The sequence below is a fragment of the Sciurus carolinensis genome, chromosome 18 (assembly GCF_902686445.1).
Source record: "Sciurus carolinensis chromosome 18, mSciCar1.2, whole genome shotgun sequence".
Taxonomy (NCBI): Eukaryota; Metazoa; Chordata; class Mammalia; order Rodentia; family Sciuridae; genus Sciurus; species Sciurus carolinensis.
Window position 1 is genome coordinate 14,356,097 of NC_062230.1, and position 19,702 is coordinate 14,375,798.

General features: G+C 49.6%; 1 protein-coding gene across 4 annotated transcripts in view; it reads left to right on the forward strand.

Moving 5' to 3' along the window:
• Window positions 1-19,702, forward strand: part of Mad1l1 (mitotic arrest deficient 1 like 1) — a 343,584-nt gene that overhangs the window by 119,485 nt on the left and 204,397 nt on the right. For 3 of the 4 annotated variants that reach the window (XM_047533482.1, XM_047533484.1, XM_047533483.1), the window contains one exon: window positions 6,534-6,678. In XM_047533482.1, coding sequence (XP_047389438.1) covers window positions 6,534-6,678 — 145 coding nt within the window. Of the gene's footprint in view, window positions 1-1,939; window positions 1,961-6,533; window positions 6,679-19,702 lie in introns of those variants that run through there. The other variant, XM_047533485.1, reaches the window with a different exon arrangement.

The following is a 19,702-nucleotide window of genomic DNA, read 5'->3' on the forward strand; positions in this document are numbered from 1 at the left end:
CTGTTCCTTTGACCTTTCTTCAATTGTTGGGGGATCCCCCAGCACCCTTTGCCTCCCTTTTCTGGGACTCTGTGCTTATTGTCTTTGTCCCTTCAGGCTCTGCTGACAGACAGGGGTCCTGGGATCTCATCTGTTGCCCCAGAGCATCCTAGCACCCCATCCCATTGGACTGCTGATCACTCACTGTCTATTAGACCCTGACATCCTTTTATTTGCCAGTGCCCATGTTGATGGAGTGTGTGGCTGTCTTCTGCGTCCAGGATGGGAACCTGGCACACACTCCAGGTTCAGTTCTGTGGTGGGACCAGCTGACCCTCACCCTGTTGTCCATTTCTGAGACCGGAAATCTACCCTAATCCTGCCCGTGATCCTTCCTGACTTGATTCTTCTGCTCACCAGACAAGCAGAGTTCTAGACTTTTCTTTCAGTTCCTGGAGATTTCCCGATGAGCTAGGAGGGAACCATGTCACAGTCTCCTGCTCCTGCTCTGCACAGTGGGGACTGTGTAGGCAACAGTGCAGCAGATCCAGCACAGAGACTTGGCTCTGGGGTCAGGTCAGCACCCTTATATGGCCTGGGAGGTTGGGGTGTTGTATCCCTGAGGTAGACAAAGACATGGCACGGTTGGTGGGTGACTTGACTTGGGTTGACTCTGGCTGTCTGCCATCAGTTGCTGTGGTTTGCTCCACAAAGAGCACTGAGAGGCTGTGGAGGGCAAGCAGTTGCTGTTTCCTGGTGGGGACACAGTGGCCTCACTGAGGTGACTCTGTCACATGGGTCTGCATTTACCCCTTTGCAAAATGGAGAAAGTAAAAAATCATTTGTGTTACTGTTTTTCTTTTTTTTTAAATATTTTGTGGTGCTGGGGACTGAATGCAGGGACTCAAGCATGCTAGGCCAGCACTCTACCATTGAACCCATCCCCAGTCCTATTGGTGGGGACGCTTTTCTAATTTAAGTGTCAATATGTCTTTTCCATATTTTTTTTATTGGTGCATTATTGTCCATAATAGGAGGACTGTTAGTGGATTTTGATCTGTGTCTGTCACTAAGAATAAAGATGCTTTATGGATTTTGCAACAGTTTGAATTAAATTTTATCAATATTTTCCTGCATAGTTTAATGCAAAAGAGCAATTACTGAAAGCAATGTACACATGCAATTATATTTGTAACAACCAATTGGAGACCACCGACAGGTTGGCATGTGCTGTCAGGGAAATGCTTTGAGCAGCCATCAGAAAGCTTCTGTGTCAGCTCTTGTCCAGGTGTTATGGATGAGAAGGTGGTTGTAGAGAATTCAGGTCCCTATCACAGAAGTACCAGAGACTGGGTCTCAAACAGCAAACACTCTTCTCTCAGTTTTGGAGCTGGAGATCTGTGCCTGGTGAGAGCTGTCTTCCTGGTTCAGTGTTTCTCACAATGAGAGACTGGAGATGGGGAGATAGCACTCTGGGACTTCTTACAAGAACACTCATTCCAGCATGAGGACTCTTCCCTGGTGACCTAGTTGCCCAGAGCCCCACCTCCAAACATGATCTTGTTGGGATTTGGATTCAGCATATGCATTTGGTGACACAGACAAATTCGGTCCATTGCAGGGGTGTTGCTTAGTTCAGTGTTCTTGTTTTGGCTTTGGACCTGGGTGTGGCTACTGAGGCACCTTTATGCCCCCTGGATCTGCATGCCAGGTAGGGCTCAGGCACCGTGACCGTGCAGCCCTCCCTTATCCTAAGCATCCAGGACACACTGTACTGCCTGCCCTGTTCCTTTTCAGAGGCAGTCCCTTGTGGTGGCCATGTTGTCTGGGAATCTCACAGAGTTCGCTTGCACAGATGTGCTTTCCTTGCCCTGTTGGTGCTTGGGCTGCTGATCTGGAGCTGCAAGAAGGTAGACGACAGAGCCTGTGACATGCTGGGTCGAGCAAGGGAAGAACTGGAACCAGCAGTGTCTTGGACAAGGTTGTGAAAATGTCTCCTGCCACTCTGGAATCTCTGTGTCCTTTCCTTATCCTTCAAGTAGATATTCTTAGCCTGCGTTTCTGATGAAGACTTCATAAAAGTAGACTGCAGTGGCCTGCCACTTACAAAGATAGGTTCTCAAAAGCTCAGACTTGTTTCTCTCACTAGATGCTGCCTCAAAAAGGCATCGATCGATAAACATGCCCAGCTTCTCCTTGAAGCACCAAGAGCTTTGTTTTGAACTCCCAAGGTTGCATGGAAATACCGCCGACCTTAGAGTTCAGCTTGGCACAGAGCTAGAAGTTTAATTTTTTATGAGCTCTCTCTTCTTCCCTTAGAAGAAAGGCTGAGAGTGAACAGAGAGAACCTCCCGATGGGGATGGATCCGCAATCTGGAACTGGTGTGGGTTGGTACTCTGGGAATTGGCCACCTAAATTGCTTCTAAGCCAGGGAGACCCTCATCGGACCTGTGGGACAGAACAGAGGTCCCGTTCTGACCCATGGCCACTGTTCCACTCATCTGCATCTTTGGGTTTAGTAGCACTTTGAGAAACTTGCCTGGGAGCCTTTGGGCTGCCTTCCTGGTATGCACTCTCTGGGGGAGGGGGAGCCAGTCTCCCTCTTATTCAGCATATTCTAGTCCTTCTCCCTGCCTGGGGTCTTTAGGCGAAATTGCCCCTCCTCTGTGCACAGTAGTCTGCCCTCTCCTGCAGGACTACACTGTTTTCTGTTTTTTAAACAAGAGCCGGCCTCTTCTTGACTTTGCCCTTCTGTTGACCTGGTTTGGCTCTGTGGCCCAGCAAAGGTCCAGAAAGGCTGTCTCTGCTTTCTGACTTTGCTCCCTTTGGCCCTCTTGAGTCTTTGTGTAGGCCCTTCCCTGTCTGCCCTGTGTCTCCCTTCTGATCTTCTCCTTACCTCCTATTGGGCTTCGAGTCCTTCAGGGGCTCCTACTTCTGCAGCGCTGCTGCTGGACTGAAATGCTTCCTGATGTGAATACACCCCTTGCCCGCCCTTCTCCTGCCACCCGCATGTGGTGCCCCTCCACCCTTTGCCTCTGTGCCTTCACTACCTTCCTGCGTGCCTCCTGATGTAAGAATAAAGCACTCATTTATCTGTCTTCCACCACTGCCAGTTGCTAAGTCCCCTCTTAGCCCCAGTTCTCTCTCCTGTGCTCAGTCTTGCAGTGCTGGGACCTGCAGCCCTCGGCAGCTGTCTGACTAGTGTGTCAGCCCATAGTGGGTACGAGAGAGATGTGACCAGACTGGAGGAGGAGGGAGGCCCTGCCCCTGGCTTGTCCTGCCTGCAGCCTCCTGCCTCTCCTTGGGACACTTCCTCATCACCCCACAGCAGCTGTATCCAGTCTGCAGTGTTTCCAGGTCTCACAAGCACCAGCCTGTGCAGGCTGGGCTCTCTTCAGAGGCCCAGGCCTGACCCTCCAGGGCTCCCACCCAGCTCAGACACCAGCAGTGCCCTATCCTGTGGGGCCTTCTTCTGATTTCGGTCTCTTCCCTTTGTCCTGCAGTCCAAGGAATCATAGCTGTTCAGTAGCTGCTTCCTGATGTCTTTGGATTGTCCCTTCTGTCCTCTGTCACCCAGTTTATAATTTTATGTCTCGTTTACTGTACCTTGTGTTACTAAACACAAGCACATATCTTTGTGCATGGGATGCTTGTGGATGAAGTTCACGAGGGCAGGCCCCTGGGCGTTCACTGCCTCTTGTTTTTCTAGTGCTCCTGGCCTCCAGCGAGGTTCTGCAGAGAGTGCTCAGGAACGCAGTCTCACTGTCACCTGCTGAAGTGGGATTTTTAAGTCTAGGTCTGTCCTTTGGAAAACTTGGAAACCAGATCCACTGTCCTAGGAACTGCCTGATGGATGTGGAACTGTGATTGCCCAGCCTGGTGGCTCTTGGGGTTTCATCTCGACTGCCATTGGCAGGGCATGGGCTGCAGTTGGTGCTCTCTTGCCTGCTGCTGGAGTCTCCTGGAGGACTGAGTATTCCTGTTGTTTATTTTTTCCCTCCTTACTCGAGGAAATGCACTGTGCTCTAGAGAGAGCTCAGGTTTTCTTTGTGACCTGGCGAGTGAGCTTTTCCAACCTGGGCATAGCACCACACTCCTTAGAGGCTCTCTTCTGTCTTGGGGGGCCATGGAGCATAGCTCCTGCCACTGCCTGTAGCTGCTGTGTACTTCTGGAATCTTGAATCCGGGTAGAAGGCTCGGGTCAGGGCATCTCCATGCCCGGTGTTCTTGCCTCCCTGCAGTAGCCGGGGCCCAGTTACATCGTGCTGGTATCTGGCTCAGACTTAGCACTGAGTACCTGGTGTCCAGTCTTGCTACCTGGCTCTGTTACACCAAGCGCACATGCTCAGGGCCACAAAAGAATAGCAAATATGGCATGGCCTGTGTCCCTTTGTACCTGTAGTGGGTGGGGAGGTCCCCAGCCCTGAGGGTGACCCCCAGACAGATATGAGGACATTGTGCTTCTAGTGCAGGACTTGGGGTTTGTCGTTCTCCCTTTGTGTCTACTCCAAGCCCCTTGTGCTAAGGACAGCTTCTTGGAGTGTTCCTTATCCCTCAGCCCCACTCAGTGTCATGCTGTGCCCTGTCACCTTACCGACGCATGGCCACAGTCCTTCCTGTGTGTACGTGACTCTTCAAACAGCAACTGGAGTGCTGCCATTCTTCTAATTGAATTACCCACTTAGGAGTCGTGATTTAAGGCGCTTGTGAACCTCCCCACCTGAATTCAATGATTCAAGAGTCGATTTCACAGTTCTTGATTATTAAATTGGTCTATGAATAGTTTTAAATTGAACTGGATCTCAAAATAGCCTCTTAATGTGTCTGTTTCCAATGAATATTTGTACTTGTTTTATTCTGTGACTTTGGTTACGGAGCACCTAGAGGTGCAGGTGGCAGCGGCTGATTCTGCATTTGGATTAGATATTAGTGCCAGGCTTTCCAAGTTGGCTTATTGAATGAAATGCCAGAATCCTTGATTCTGAACCTTGGTTCCAGCTTCCATGATCTTGAAGGCTTTTGCTTGACCTGTCCTGGGCAGCCTGGAGCAGCACTCCCTGCCACACTCAGCTGGACTAGGTCCCCTACCAGGTCTCTTCAAAAGTTCTGTAAATGTTTGAATCAAATTCTCTTTCAAGTTATATTTCTGCTGCTTAAAGCATTTTACTAAATTTTAGGGCTGGGGAGATAGCTCAGTTGGTAGAGTGCTTGCCTTGCAAACACAAGGCCCTGAGTTTGATCCCCAGTACCGCCAAAAAAATTTTTTTTTACTAAATTTTAATTTAGAAAACCCAGTACTCATGTGACAGAGAAAAAATTTGCAGTAGAGACCACCTCTAAAGAAAGCATTATCTGCTGCCCTCATGAGTTGAGCTTTCCTTGAAATCATGTAATCAAAGCAAATAGAAATAATTGGATGCTAAGGATAACCTAAGACTGCAGATGTCCTTCACAGGCCATCCCCAAATTTCAAAATTTCAAAGAAGCCACATTTTTCTCATTGTCACCTCACATAAATGTTGCAAATGTCACCTTATAACAGAACCCTAATATTCTGTTCATGTTTTACTTTCAAGGTTTAGTTAGGATTTCCTTCGGAAGGAAATCTTTGCCAGTGAACGGGATGACCCACTGTGCCGACACCTCACGTGCTCACGTGCCCTCCTGGTGCGCTGGCCCTGCCTCCCTTACTTCCTTTGTCAGAACTTCTCCTCCCTGACTTTTGTGTGTCCCTCCTTGGTGGATCTTGGGAACCCTTAAGCATTGACTGGATTTCCTGGTGCTGACTGTACTCACCAGGGTCCTGAGCTGGCCTCTGAAAGACCAGCCAGCATGGTGCCTGTGCCAGGCACGGATGAGAGGACTTGATGGCATTGAGAAATCAGTGTCATGACCCTCCCAAGTGCACTTTTGGAGGTTGGCCTCTGCTTGGAGAGATCCTGCCTTCTCTGGTCTGAAGGATGGACCAGAAGTAGTGTGATGCAGGGGAGCTGCGAGGGGGCAGCAGTTGTGGGGATACAAAGGGAAAGGGGATGTTGAAGCTGGAGGTGGGCAGGAAATATTAGCTGGCTGCACAGAGGCAGGGAGAGGGCTTAGCCTGGCTGTGCCCCCCGGGTCTATCCCATACTACGGGTCCAGTGCATGGCTGCTAGGGTTTTGATGGCAGAAATCTCAAGGACTGTGTAGCCCCCTCCACACTGCACATCTGCGCCAACTGTGATTCACATGGGAAGTGCTTGTGCTGGCAATTTAGCTCATTCAGAAGTCCCGTCCTGAAGCGCTGCGTGGCTGACAATTTTTCCCATTGTGTGTGGAGTCGAGCTTCCCTCCCCCTCCTGCCGTGTGCTGGGATCACCCTGGGCGTCTATTTGAAATCCAGAAACTCCTGAAAGGCGTTAAGTAGCTATTCAGGAGTGAGGAAATGACAGCGAGGCGGCTGCACGTGCAACTCTATTTTAGGGCATCCTGGTGGTGCTCGCTATGGGGGCTCATCCCTGGGCCTTGGGATGGTCACATCAGGCCTTATCGCTGCCCTTTTGCCTTCCTTGCACAGTGCCCGGGGGCTGGAGAAGGCCCAGCAGCAGCTCCAGGAGGAGGTCCGGCAAGTCAGTAGCCAGCTGCTAGAGGAGAGGAAGAAGCGTGAGACCCATGAGGCGCTGGCCCGGAGGCTCCAGAAGCGTGTCCTGCTGCTGACCAAGGTAGGGGATCACTGAAGTGCAGCCAGACCTGCCCCACCATGTGCACTTCTGTCCTTTGCTCTCTGGCACCAAGCCTTTGTGCGACTTCTGCATGGTTAAGTATGCTTAGCTACTGCCAGTGGTCCACGCCCTTATGTCTCCCAATAGCGTAGCATGCGATTGCCTGGGAACCGCAGGCCTGGGGCAGCACAAACTCTTCCCCCAAGGGGATGCATTTTGGCAGTTTGATCATGCAGTTTGGTTAGGCTGTGTGCTCCTAGCCTGAATTGTCAGGAGAGTCCTTGGAATGCCAGAGTCTCCTCAATCTTCTCTTTCCAGTGGGTCTTGCTTTTCTCTGTATCTCTCTAGCAACCTGTGTCTCCTGGCCTGGTGCCACACCCTGGTAGAGCCTTTGTGTAATTGCTGGTCTTCTGCAGGGGCCCACACTGGGGTCAGCATACTCAAGACCCAGTGGGCAAGGTAGCCTTCCCATCCTTCACTGTCAGTGCTAAGGAAACTGAAGTGGGCTTTGGTCCAGGGTTCAGAATGAGGATGGTCACCTGTTGGCAGCTGTGTAGGGTAGGACACACTCCTTTTCCCTGCTGCATGGTTTGGCTGGCTCTTGTGCCTATTCTAATTGTTTCTGCCTGAAGGGGTTCCAATATCTGGCATGTTAAACCAATGTTACTTGGCATGAATGGTTTTTGGTGAGTATTATTTAGTAAAACGTTGCCAGGGACATTGAAATTTCAAAAGACAAGGAAGTTGAAATGCCAAATCTGTCCCCAAGCACTCTCTATGCAAGGGCAGGGCATCAGATTGCTGGGCAGAGACTCCCCACCTGTCCTCACACTGATGTTGAGTGGGCAGAGGGAACCGTGTTCACCTTTGCTCTGTTCCAGGAAAGGGGACGTGCCTGGGAAGTACCGAAGCTGTGTCTGAGCAGTGTCTGCTGGCCCTTGATCATGTCTGGTGAAAGCCAGGCTCTTTGTCTCTGGACCTCCTGCTTATGAAGCCTTGACCACATTTCAACTGCTACATGCTGCTGTTCCCTGGCTGCCTCAGCTAGCTCCTTGGCAGCACCTTGATGTCTCTGTAAAGAAGACCTCATGTTTCTCTTGGCATCATACAGGGTTTCCCAGGACCTGAGTAGAGGCCAAACACTCTCTCCAGCCTCAGGGGCTAATTTGGGAGCCCTGGCCTTGCAGGTGGATCCCAGGGAGGAGAGTTCCCAAAGCATCCTCACAGGTAGCTCAAACCAAGACCTCACTCCTCGAGAGAAGGTGCTCAGCCCTTGAGTGGCCATCCTGTGGCCTCACAGGGCAACGCTCTGGGCCCCAATCATCCTCTCTTCTTCCCCAAAAGTCCAACACTTGTCCTCTGGTATCAACTTGAGGTGTCTGTGATGTGGCCATAGGCCTCACAGGATTTAGTCCAGTGGGAATGAAGCAGCAGCAATGCTCACCTGCCCCTGCCCGCCAGCCTCATGAAGACACTGCTGTGAGGATGCGGAGGAGTCACCTGGTGTGAGGTTTAAGTGAAGACCTGAAGGCTGTACTGTTCATGAAAGCATGTGTGGACCAGGGGAGAGAAGGGAGGTCACCTAAAAACTGCTGCTAGTGTCAGCATGCAGACGTGTGAGGCAGGCCCAGCAGCTGTGGGACTGCGCTCCCTGCCGTCCCTGCAACATGGCTGCCAGGCAGTGCTAGCTGTTGAGGGGCTCTGGGCCCTGAGAGTGGGATGGGGAGCAAGGCTGTGTGGTTGTGGGGTAGGCACCTTGACCAGGCAGCCTTCCTGTGGCATGGAGTGTGGGAGGTCAGGCCTAGAGCCTGACTTTTCCCTGGGATCCAAAAGCACTGGGATCTCAGTCTCTCTGGATCTCAGTTTCCCCTCTCAGCAGGACGGCCCTGGGGCCCTTGGAATGTGACCACTGTGCGTCACAGTGCATCAGCTTACCCATTCTCACTTGGGCACCTCTTTCAAGGCACTGACAACAAAGTCCATTGTTCCCTCCCAAGGGAGGCTCTGTGGGACTCAGATCCAAGAGACAGAGCCCCTCCTATGCCAGCCAGTGAGGAAATGGAGTAAACCATGGGAGTCTGCCTTGTAGCAGTGACTGTGAGCTGGGCAGTGGGCACACAGCCCTTGGGAGCAATGGCAGCTTTGGGATGGTGTTTTAGTTTGCCTAGCTGCTGTAACAAAATAGCATGGGCTTACACATCTCCAAAAATGACTGCTCACAGTTCCGGAGGCTCAAGAGCCCAGAGCAGGGTTCTGGCAGGCCGGACGTGTGTGAGGGCTGCTGTGGCTCATGGCACCGCCTCTCTGTTCTCTCTTGACAGAACGGGTGCTCTGGGGCCTCTTCTATAATAAGGGCCCTGCTCCCATTCCCAAGGGTGCACCCCCTGACCTAAGCACCTCCTCCTGATGCCATCACTTGGGGCCAGCACAGGAATTTGGGGAAGACCCAGACTTTCAGAGCATAGCACAGGTCTGCCAGGTGTGTTTGGTTGAGGAGGTCATGGTGGTGGGAGTTTGTGGGCTGCTTGGATTTCATCTTGTTCTCTACCAGGTCTTTTTAGTTAATGCTGAGCCACCCATGGCCTTCCTCACAGGGAGCACGGTGGCCCCTTGGCATGGCCCAGCACCCCTTTGTGGGCCAAGGTCTGCTGCTACCACTTACAAGCCGCTCACTCTCTGTGATGTATGTGGTATGCAGGAGAGCTTAGAGCAGCACCAGGGCAGGCTGTGTTGGAAGCTCCGTGTGCGCACCTGCTCACCTGGGCTGTGTGCGTGTGTGTACCTGCTTCCCCAGGCACAGCTTCAGTTTTTAGAATGGTTTCTCCCCCCCCAGTTTTAAAAATTTGTTCATTTTGGTTATACACGACAAGAACAGTTCTTGATTTACAGAAAAATTGAGAAAATAATTTAGAGAATTCCCTGTACCCTGTATACCCTAGTAACAGTTTACATTAGAACGGCACATTTAATATAATTAACCAGCATTGATACATTATTATTGACTGAAATGGATGCTTTCTTTAGAGTCTCACAATTCATTCCTAATGTCTTTTTTCTCTGTCAGGATCCCATCCATGATACCACATGACATTTAGTCCTTCATGTCTCCTTTGGGTCCTCTAGGCTATGACAGTTTCACAGACTTTGTTTCTGATGACCTTGGCAGTGTGGAGGTGTGTTCCTCTTTGGGGATTTACCTGCTGTTTTTCTCACAATTACCTGTGGTTGTGGGTTTGGGAAGAGGACCACAGAGATAAAGTTCCATTCTCATCACATCACATCAAGAGGATGTGCTGTCAGTGTGACTTGCCACTAATGATGGTGACCTCGAGCCCCTGCTGAGGTCAGGTTTGACAGGCTTCTCCTCTGTCAGGTTCCTGTTTCCCAGTTTCTACCTTTGCTCTTAGAAGGAGGTCACTGTGCACTGCCCCCACCTAAGGGGTGGGGAGTTAGCATCCCTTCCTTGAGGGCAGAGTCCCTACCTAAGTTATCTGGAATTCTTTAGCATGGGTGTTGTTTTAGTCAGCTTTTGCATTGCTGTGACCAAAATACCTGACAAGAACAACTTAGAGGAGGAGAGGTTTATTTTGACTTACAGAGGTTCAGTCCATGGACAGCCAACTCCATTGCTCTGGGCCCAGAATGAGGCAGAACATCATGGGAAAGAATGTGGTAGAGGAGCTCTTAGCTCATGGGGCCAGGAAGTGGAGCCGGAAGGGGAAGGGCTACAGGGAAGACCCTCCTCCTCCAGCCACCCCACTGGTCTCCAGTTACCACCCAGCCTACAGCTCCCACAGTCCCGTCATTTCACCTCTGAGCATTCCTGCATTAGCAGGAGCTTTCAGGGAGCACCTCATATCCTAACCGTTACGGGGGGTTTGGCTCTTCTCCCTCATTTATTTACTTATATCAGATGGACTTTAGATATTGATTTTAGGTTTGGAATTTTAATCCATTACTACTTTATTCTGTCGCCATAGTGCTGGGGTCTTTTAGTTGAATTCTGGGTCCCTTTGTCATGTCCCTGTCATCGTGGGTTTGTGTGTAAGTTTTTGTTTGTTTTGAGCATTGTCCTTCTAGCCTTGCAAGATGCTCTGGACTTGTCCTGTATAATTCCTGTCGTAGTCATAGAGTCAGCCATTTCTTCAGGGGTCCCTGGCTGTTTTCATGCAGCCTGGTGTTGGGAAGCAAGGTCTGGATTCTGCATGTGGGTCTGGCTACTTGGGTGTTATCAACTGAGACCTCTCAGTCAGAAGAGCCAGGAGATGTGTGTGAACTTGCGTGTGTGCACGTGTGTCTGTGACTGCTTCTGTGGGACCCATCTGTGTCACACTCACTCACTGAGTTCACAGTGGAGTCCTTGACTTGCTCAAGCCCAGCCCCACGTGGGCCACTCCGGCTCCTCCCTTTTCTGTAGCCCCTACCCCAACAGCAGGAAACCTGGCTTCCACTGTGTGTTTACTTGGTCGAAAACGTGTAGCTGCATTCCAAGTGGTAATCCCAGTTGGGGGCTTTTAAATTTTTATTTGAAATGTACATCATAGGAAATTGCAAAGTTAGCTCAGAGAGGTGTCTTATACCTGTTACCTCATGCCCTGGTGGTTACCTTTCCATGCCTACAGATGCTTTTTGACTTAGGAGGGACTCACGTGCCAATAAACCCATTACAAGTTGAAAATACAGTGAGTCAGAAATGAATTTAAGACACTTCACCTACTGACAGCCCCAGCTCAGCCCCGCCTGCCTCAACGTGCTCAACTTGCATTGGCCTGCAGTCTGGCAGAGTGATCTGCCACAAAGCTTGCTTGATAATAAAGTGTTGGATAGCTCATGAAATTTTACTGAATACTATACCGAAAGTGGGAAGCAGTGTGGGTAAAGTCCTGATGTCCCACATTCTTAAGCCTTATGATGGTAAATCGGGGACTGCACAGACCGTGACGGCAGAACGTGAGTTTAACCCTGGTAGCATGTGTGTTCTCTGCCAGTCCTCCTGTCCCTGCCTGCTCACTCTCTAGTCACTTCTGCCCTCCCCTGGCACCTGATTTTGACAGCTTCTGATCTGCTTTCTACTTCTGCAGTTCTGTTATTTCAAGAATGTTACATAAACGGAATCAGAACATCCCCTTTAGAAATTGGCTCTTCTCATACAGCGTGATGCCCTTGAGAGCCGCTGGAGTTCCGGCATGTTCATTGTGTGTTCCTTTGTCACTGCCGAGTAGTATTTCGTGGTAGGGTGCACCATGGCTTTTTAGCCTTCACCTATTGTAGGACATTTTTGTTGTCTCCATGTTTTGCTATTACAGATATAGCTGTGGGGAGGGGTGACCCTGTCTTGCAGGCCTTGACTTTCTGAGCGCTTGCTAGAATCCAGATTATCAGTGGTCACTGAACACCTGGGGAGAAGGCTCCTGGGAAGGCTAGAGTGATCTTTCTTCCATACCTCACCTTGCCTTTGTCTTGGTTTTCTGGGGCTCAGCAAATCCTTGCTGGATTTTCAGACCGATGCCCCTGGTTCCTCTCAAGACAGAAAGCCCTGGAATCTGGGGGCTGCAGGAAGGGAGTTATTCCTCTGGCACTGGGTTGTTAACTTTCTATCACTGCTCTGGTACCCCCAGACCCTACAACTGAGACCTCACATATTTATCAGACAGATGTGTGGCTGGGGCAGGCATGGCTGGTTGCTGGACTCTGGTAGGACCTACATGATATGATCAGGGTATTGACTTAGCCCCTGCTGGGTACTCACCCGGGGCTTTGTGGATCCTACTTCTGAACTCACGAGGGTGGGTTGGCATGATCTGGTTCCTTGTGACCATAAGTCTGTAGTCCCAAGTCCTTGTCCTGGAGGCTACCAGCTTGTACCCTTGTGTTTCCCACCTGCCTGTGCACAACATAAAGGGTGGTGAAGACCCTCCCAGCTTTCAGATCTTTCTAGTTCTTTTCTTGTCACAGTCCTCTATCTCCACTGGAGACAGCACTGCTTTTTAGAGCTCCTGGGATTATATTGGCCCACCCAGATTATCCAGGATAACTACCCTATTTGAGTGTCTTTTAACCATAGTTGTATCTGAAAAGTTCCTGTGCTTTACTAGGTAACCCGTGCACCCATACCAGGGAATAGGACATGGACATCTTTGAGTAAATGTCATTTGGCCCCCTATACCAGGGGTCAGGGATGGGAGATGTATAAAAGTTGTATTTTGAAAATACAAATGCCTGCCTAGGCTGGTGGGGAAAGTTGGAGAGCATGACCCATGTGGGTAGGAGAGGGTCATATTTTCTCAGAAAGTTAGCAGCCTGGATGTGTATATGGAATGTTCCCATGTGTAAATCTCTATGGCTGCAGCTGTTCTCAAGACCTGGATCTGGCCTGTGACTCTGTGTGACCTCTGCTCTGATTTGTGACCTCTAGTCCATGTTATCAGAGTTACTTTGGTTCTAGTGGCTATTCGGACCCCCTCTTAGGTTGGGACTCAGTCAGAAAGAGGACCTGCTTATGATGGCATTAGAATGGCACAGTCTCCGTCCGCTCTGGAGTCCGAGCTCCCTGTTGTCCCAGTGGAATCGTCTGGGTTTCTAGAAGTTTGTGCCTGACTTCTTTCTTGGGGAGTTTCTGTCCTTGACATTCATATCTCAAGCTCTCATTGCAGGAAATTTCCATTTTCTCCTCTACTTAGCAGATGAGAAGCCTATGGCTTTTGGTCCAAGTCAACCTCCCAGACCCACGCTGTGTTCATGGGCATCTCTGAGTTAGCAGGAAGGTAGGTATTGATTGCTTGACACTGACTGATTATTTATACTGACTTTCTGTGCAAGGCATGTTGCGATGAATCGATACCAATCGCCTGCGCAGCCCCTGGGCCGGGGATGCAGGGATCCGTCTTGCCAGCTAGTGTGATGAAGCTGTTCATCAGGCTGGTCTGGGAGGGTGTGGTGTGCTTTTCCATGTGGTGGCTCATACAGGTGATGTCTGACTCCCAAGGACCCTGGCCTGAGCACATCAGACCCTAGCCTGGCTTGCTTGTGATTGGGGAGTGCCCCCTCTCCAGGATTCCCTGAGGTGGTTGTCATGGGTCCTAGGGGTCTTTGGAGGCTGGTATTTCCCTGGCCTTGTTGGGGAGGGATCCTTGCCCCTGTGCACCTCCAACTCACCTCCCTGAGGTGAGAGCATAGCACACCCACCACTGGCAGGACCTGGATGTGACCTGTGGAGGAGCCCAGCTGATGGCTCTCAGCGTCAGCATCCCCTCTGAGGGGCCTGTTCGTGTGCTTGACATTTAAATATTCAGTGCTTGGAATGCGCAATTTTATTTTGAGACCTTTATTAAGCGGCTCTGGTCTAAGGAGTTAATTGTTACTGATAGCTAAGAGTATAATTACCTTGGTAAAATATCATGACTATTTTAAGCAATTGAAAATTGGCTTCTAGAACTGGGTGAACACAAACCATTTTCTTATTTGAAATGAGCTATTTCCAGTGTGCCCTAATATTCTACAACATGGTTGCGGAATCTTATTTATAGAATGTAAGCAGTATAAGCTAACTTTTAGCAAGAAATATTTTTAATGAAATGAAACCTCCCTCCTTTTCTCAACCCCCCTCCCCACCGCCCCGTTCAGGTGGAGTGGTTCCAGGGACACCTGTCGTGGAGAGTGCTGCTGAAGCATTACTCCCTGGGCCCTTGGCCTCAGGCACCTTTTGCTTACGGGGTGACTGTAGAACCTGTCACTAGGTGGTCGTGGTACGCTCTGCCCTGTGACCCCTGTGCGTGGGTTTGGTGTGTCTGGAATTTCACAGAGCTGGGCTGTGTGTCCCTGGGAGTGTCTGCTCTACACTTGCTGCCCTGTCACTGCGAGCATGTTAGCCTGAGTCAGCTTCTCTGGAGGTGAGAGCGGTCATCATGACCCTTCCCTTCTCTTTGTCCTTGCTTGCTGGGAGGGTTAGAACACTCATTTCTGTAAAATGTCCTCAGTAAGCTAGAGAACTGCTCAAACATCAGTGATTATCCTATGGTGTCAAGACCGCTGCTCTGGGAGGCTCACGTGGTGAGCAATGCCGTGCCTGCAGCTCCTTCTGGAGCAGAGTAGCCCCGACCCAATAGCTGCCCCAAAGGCCAGGGAGAGACATGGGCAGGGTGGTGCTTATTCTGCAGGGCACGTTGTGACTGGTGTCAGTTTTTGAGGGGGATTGAGATTCAGATAAGACTGAGCTGCTGCTGCTGCTCTGTGAGAAACAGCCAGATGTGAGGTGGAGGCCGGCAGGTGAACTTTGAGAACACCCAGGCAGGAAGCATGAGTGGTCCTCAGGATGGGCTCTCCTGTCATCGTGGTTTGTCCTTTGGCCAGCAGCAGGTGGTGCAGGCCTCAAGAACCAGGAGCAGACATTTTTACCGTCATTGCTGCGTCCTGGCACCTTCCTTGCTCTGGCAGACACCGGGGTGTGTTCTGGGCCTCTTTTTTCCATAAGGTACGGAAATGTACTTTCAGATCTCTGGGATTCTTCCAAGCTGTGGCTGTTGAGATCCCACCATTCCTTTCCAACTAGCAGGGATGGCAACTGGTCCCTCCTTGTGTATGGAGAAGTCACGGTGTGATGGGGCAGGAGTGGGGAAGCAGCCTGGTCCTGTGAGAGCTGGACACCACAGACCATTCTGGGCTTGAGGGGCCCTGAATGTCTTTGAAGTGCTGTTCCAGAAGGAATGTGGGACACACGCCCTATCCTGTGGCCTGTATTGCAGGCAAAGGCAGAAGTGCTGTGGATTGGGTCGGGGAGCAGAGCTGGCACCTTGCCCAGTTGCTCTTTGCACTGTGGGGGTTTGGGTGGCACACACTGCTGCAGTGTTTTTGAATGAATTATCTTCTCTTTCCTCTGAAATAATGTAGTGAAGTCACCTCTTACATTTGATTGAGCTCCTGTAAGATAAGTGAGTAAAGGGGATGTGGAGAATTAGATTCTATCTCCATCTCTGTGTTGTCTTACTCAACATGGGAAGCTCACACTGCAGCCCACCCTGTCGAGGTCCAGCTTAGCCTGCACTTTTCCTGGCATTGGACGCAGTCACCATCCTCAGGAGACATTGCAATAGTAGGCTTCATGTGTCTTTAGAGCCCTGACCTATACCAGTGGTGGCTGGAGTTAGTCAGTGGGAGTGGCATGAGGCAGAGCACTGCACCCTCTACCCACCCTCCCTTGTGACCTTTGTTTGGTGATGTGCTTGTGAAAAACATTCATATGTTTTTCACAGAGATGATATAAAACTGACTCTTGTCTGGCCAGTCCCTAGTGTAGGAAGCAGAAAACAGTTCTGCTGAGGAGCTTGTCCACCACCTCCTGGATATGGCATTTTCAGATTTACCGTGTGTGTGTGTGTGTGTGTGTGTGTGTGTGTGTGTGTGTGTGTTTCTACATCCCTGCTTAAACACTGGTCAGCTTTTCCCATGTATTTTATATGAAAAGAACTGTACGTCTGTGGTTTCCTTTGTATCTTAACATTATACTTTTGACATTTGTCCATGTTGATGACATTCATTCATTTTCCCTGCTCCTGTGACAAGTGGAATATCCACTTGAACTTACCCCATTGGGAACTTATAGTTTGGAGCCCACCCTAATGGAGACCACAGCTTAGCCTGTGTTTTTCCGGGCCACCATGCATTTTCATCCATTCTCCTCTGAATGGGTGTTTGGCTTTTTCTAGTTTTGCTGTTTCAGACAATGCTGTGGAATCTTCTGGAACTTCATGTATTTGACTACATTCTGCCTCATCTCTGCCACGTGCATTTTCTTCCAAGCAGTCCTTGTGTTGAAGTCTTTGTGTATACACTGCTGATACAGGATAAACCGAGAGGCACATGGTCAGCAGCCCCCCGGGGCTGTGTGCCCATTTCTCCTCATCAGCCTCTGCTCTCAGGGGAGCCCCTTCCTGACTTCAGTCCAGCCAGTTATGGATTCACATAAGTGGAGGCATTGGCTTGTGCTCCTTTGTGTCTGCCTTTTGTTACTCAGTGCTGCATGTTGTTATGTGTACCTGAAGTTCTGTAACTTTTCTTAACTACTCTGAGTTTTCCACTGTGTCAGTATATTACTGGTTTTTTCCACACATGATTCTACACGATGTCTGGGCTGTTTACAGTTTGGATGTTACAAATAGTGCTGTGAATACGTCACATGCACATTGTATTTGGGACCCTGGAATCACTAAGGTGGGTTCATCTGAGTGTGGCACTTGCTTGCTTTTAGTGGGGAACCCTTGCCACCTGTTTGCTGCAGCAATGTGTCCACTTGCACCTGGGCTGGGAGTGTGGGGTTGTCTGCTTACTCTTGGTTTGCACTGCACTCAGGACCTTGTGCCTCTAATTTTCCTTACTAATATATAGGAATTCTCTGTTCTAGAACGAACCTTTGGTTGGAGGCAGATACTGCAGGAACTTCCCTAGTCTATGGCTTGCTTTTTCACTCAATTGTGTCTGTTGATGAACAGACACACATATTTAATTTTAAAGTAGTCCAGCATTTTGCTTTTTACCTTTATGCTAGCACTTCTAGCATCTTCATTAAACATCCTTGCCTGAGTCATGAGGACATTAAAGAGAGTTCCTTGTTTCTTCCAAGTATTCTGAGGTTTTACCTTCTGTGCTTCTATCTGATGGGCTTCTGTCTGGAATTGGGTTTCGAGTGTAATGTGAAACAGGTGTCTGGGCTGTTGTGTCCTTGGTGAGCTCTGCAGTCGACCTGGCACTGCTTGTGGAAGGAGCATCCCGTTGCCCTGGCCATCAGCCAGGTGGCCACTCTGGACAGCACTACATGTGGGGTCTGTCTTGTTCCTCTGCTTAGTCTGTCTCTACTGCTGCCACACTGTCTTCACTTCTGCTTCAGGGTACATTTTGATATCTGCTAGTGAAGTCCTCCAAATTTGTTGTTCTTTAAGTTCATTGGCTATTTTTGGCCCTTTGCATGTCTCACAAAATGCCCTGCTGGGTTATGATCAGGATTGTAATAAATTTATAAAGCATTTGAGGAAGAATTACCATCTTAGCATTCTTTCATCTTCTAAACCTTGAATGCTGTATATTCTCCCTTTACTGAATAGTCTTTAATTTCAGCAAGTTTTAGGGGTTTTAGACTAGAAGTCTTACACATCACTAGATTTTTCTTTTCCCTGAGTATTTTCTGCTTGTGATGTTTTAAAATAGTGTCTTGTTAGATTTTTCTCTTCTCTTTGCTGGTTATTGTCAGGCGCGGCACGTGGATGCTTCCCCAACAGCCCTGTTGTAATGACGTCCTTGCCCCACACTGTCCTGTCCTCTGTGAATGATCCGGTTGTGCTGGTTTTTCCAGTGCTGGTGCCCTGACTCTGGAGGGCTCCAGGCATGGTGGGGTGCCTTGTCCCACGCAGGTCTCAGGGAGCTTCAGAATTCATCTGTAGGTGTGCTGTGTGTATGCTTACTATTGAGTTGGTGAAATCTTCCTCTTGTTTTCTAAGATTTTCTAACATGAATATGTACCCCACATGATTTGATGTGGGTTTTGTTATTATTCAGTTCAAAATATTTTCTGATAATCTTCCTGGGAAGACCAGCCTGCACACAGGATGTAGCATGTTCCAGGCACGTTGTGTAGGCAGATTGAAAAGCTGGAAAGGAAGACCCCAAGCACATTCTTTTAGTTGTTTATTCAATTTTCATCCCATAGGTGCTTCTCCGGCACCTGCTTAGTGTGGCACTGCCTAGGTGCTGTTGAAGATGGAGCTCTCGCTGCCGGGGCTCTTTTTGGGTGGGACCAAGAGCAGCGCTGACCCTGCTATGAGCCTTTTGCAGGGGAGGAGGGGTGAGCAGCGCCTCTCACCTGAGGATGCCTGGGAAGGAAAGGGAACAGCATGTTGAGCCTCTGAGGCTAGCCTGTGGCCAGTGAGGTTTTGTTTTTAGAACAGCTTTGGAACCATAAAGTAGTGATAGTAGAGAAGTCCCACATGTCCCTCATGAACTTCCCCTGTGGCAGTGCCTTTTTCTGTGACCAGAAATGTGTATGGCTAGCTCTCTACCATTGTGCTGCCTGGGTAGGTTAGTGTGGCCCCATAGCCAGGGACACGCAGGTGTGTACCCTGCCACTTGGAATCCTCCCATGCTGTCCCTGGGAGCCATTACCAGTCCCTCACCCCATCACCTCAATCTAGTTTCTGTTTCTGGCGATTTGGGCATTGTAAGAATATTGTAAAAATGGAAGCATACAGAATGTGACTGTGTACATTGTAACTTTTTTTTTGATTAATGAACTTTACTTTTCAGAGCAGTCTTAGGTTTATAGAGTTGAGCAGAAGGCACAGAGTTCCCATGTGACCTTCCCTCTTGTTCCCCTGCTGTGGTCTCCCCTATTGCTGATGTGTTATCAATCTGGTATACCGCTGTGATTGGTACATCAGTGTGGATGTCATCAGTAAGCCTGAGGGTCGCTGTTGGCCTTGTACCTTGTGAGACTGGCCAGGTACATGATTGCAAATGTCCACCCCTACAAGATTGTACAGTGTGCTGCCTCTGCCCTGAACTCCCTTGGGGCTCTGCCTGCCCCTCCTCCCCTCCCCAACCTGGATTCCTGATAGCTGCTCATCCTTCCACTGTCTCCATAGTTGTCCCCTTTCTAGAATGTCACTTCTAGAATCCTACAGCATAGCCTTGTTAGGTGGGTGTCTGACTTAGGAATATATTTTTAAAATTCCTCCATGTTTTTTTATGGTTTGATGGCTTATTTTTTCAAATCGCCAAATCATCTCATTGCCTGAGTGAACCACAGCTTATCTTTTGTCTGTTACTGGACATCTTGGTTGTTTCTGAGCTCTAGCAGTTTTGGATAGAGCTGGGTTTTATGTGTGTGTTTTTAGCGTCTTTGGGTGAGCCTAGGACCATGATTGTGGATTGTATGGTAGCACCACGCTTGGCTCTGGGTACTGTTCATCTAACTTGCCCTGCTTGAGGGGCTTTGCTCACAGTATTTTCTTTGCCTTTTGTAAAGGCTCTTTGAGGCTGG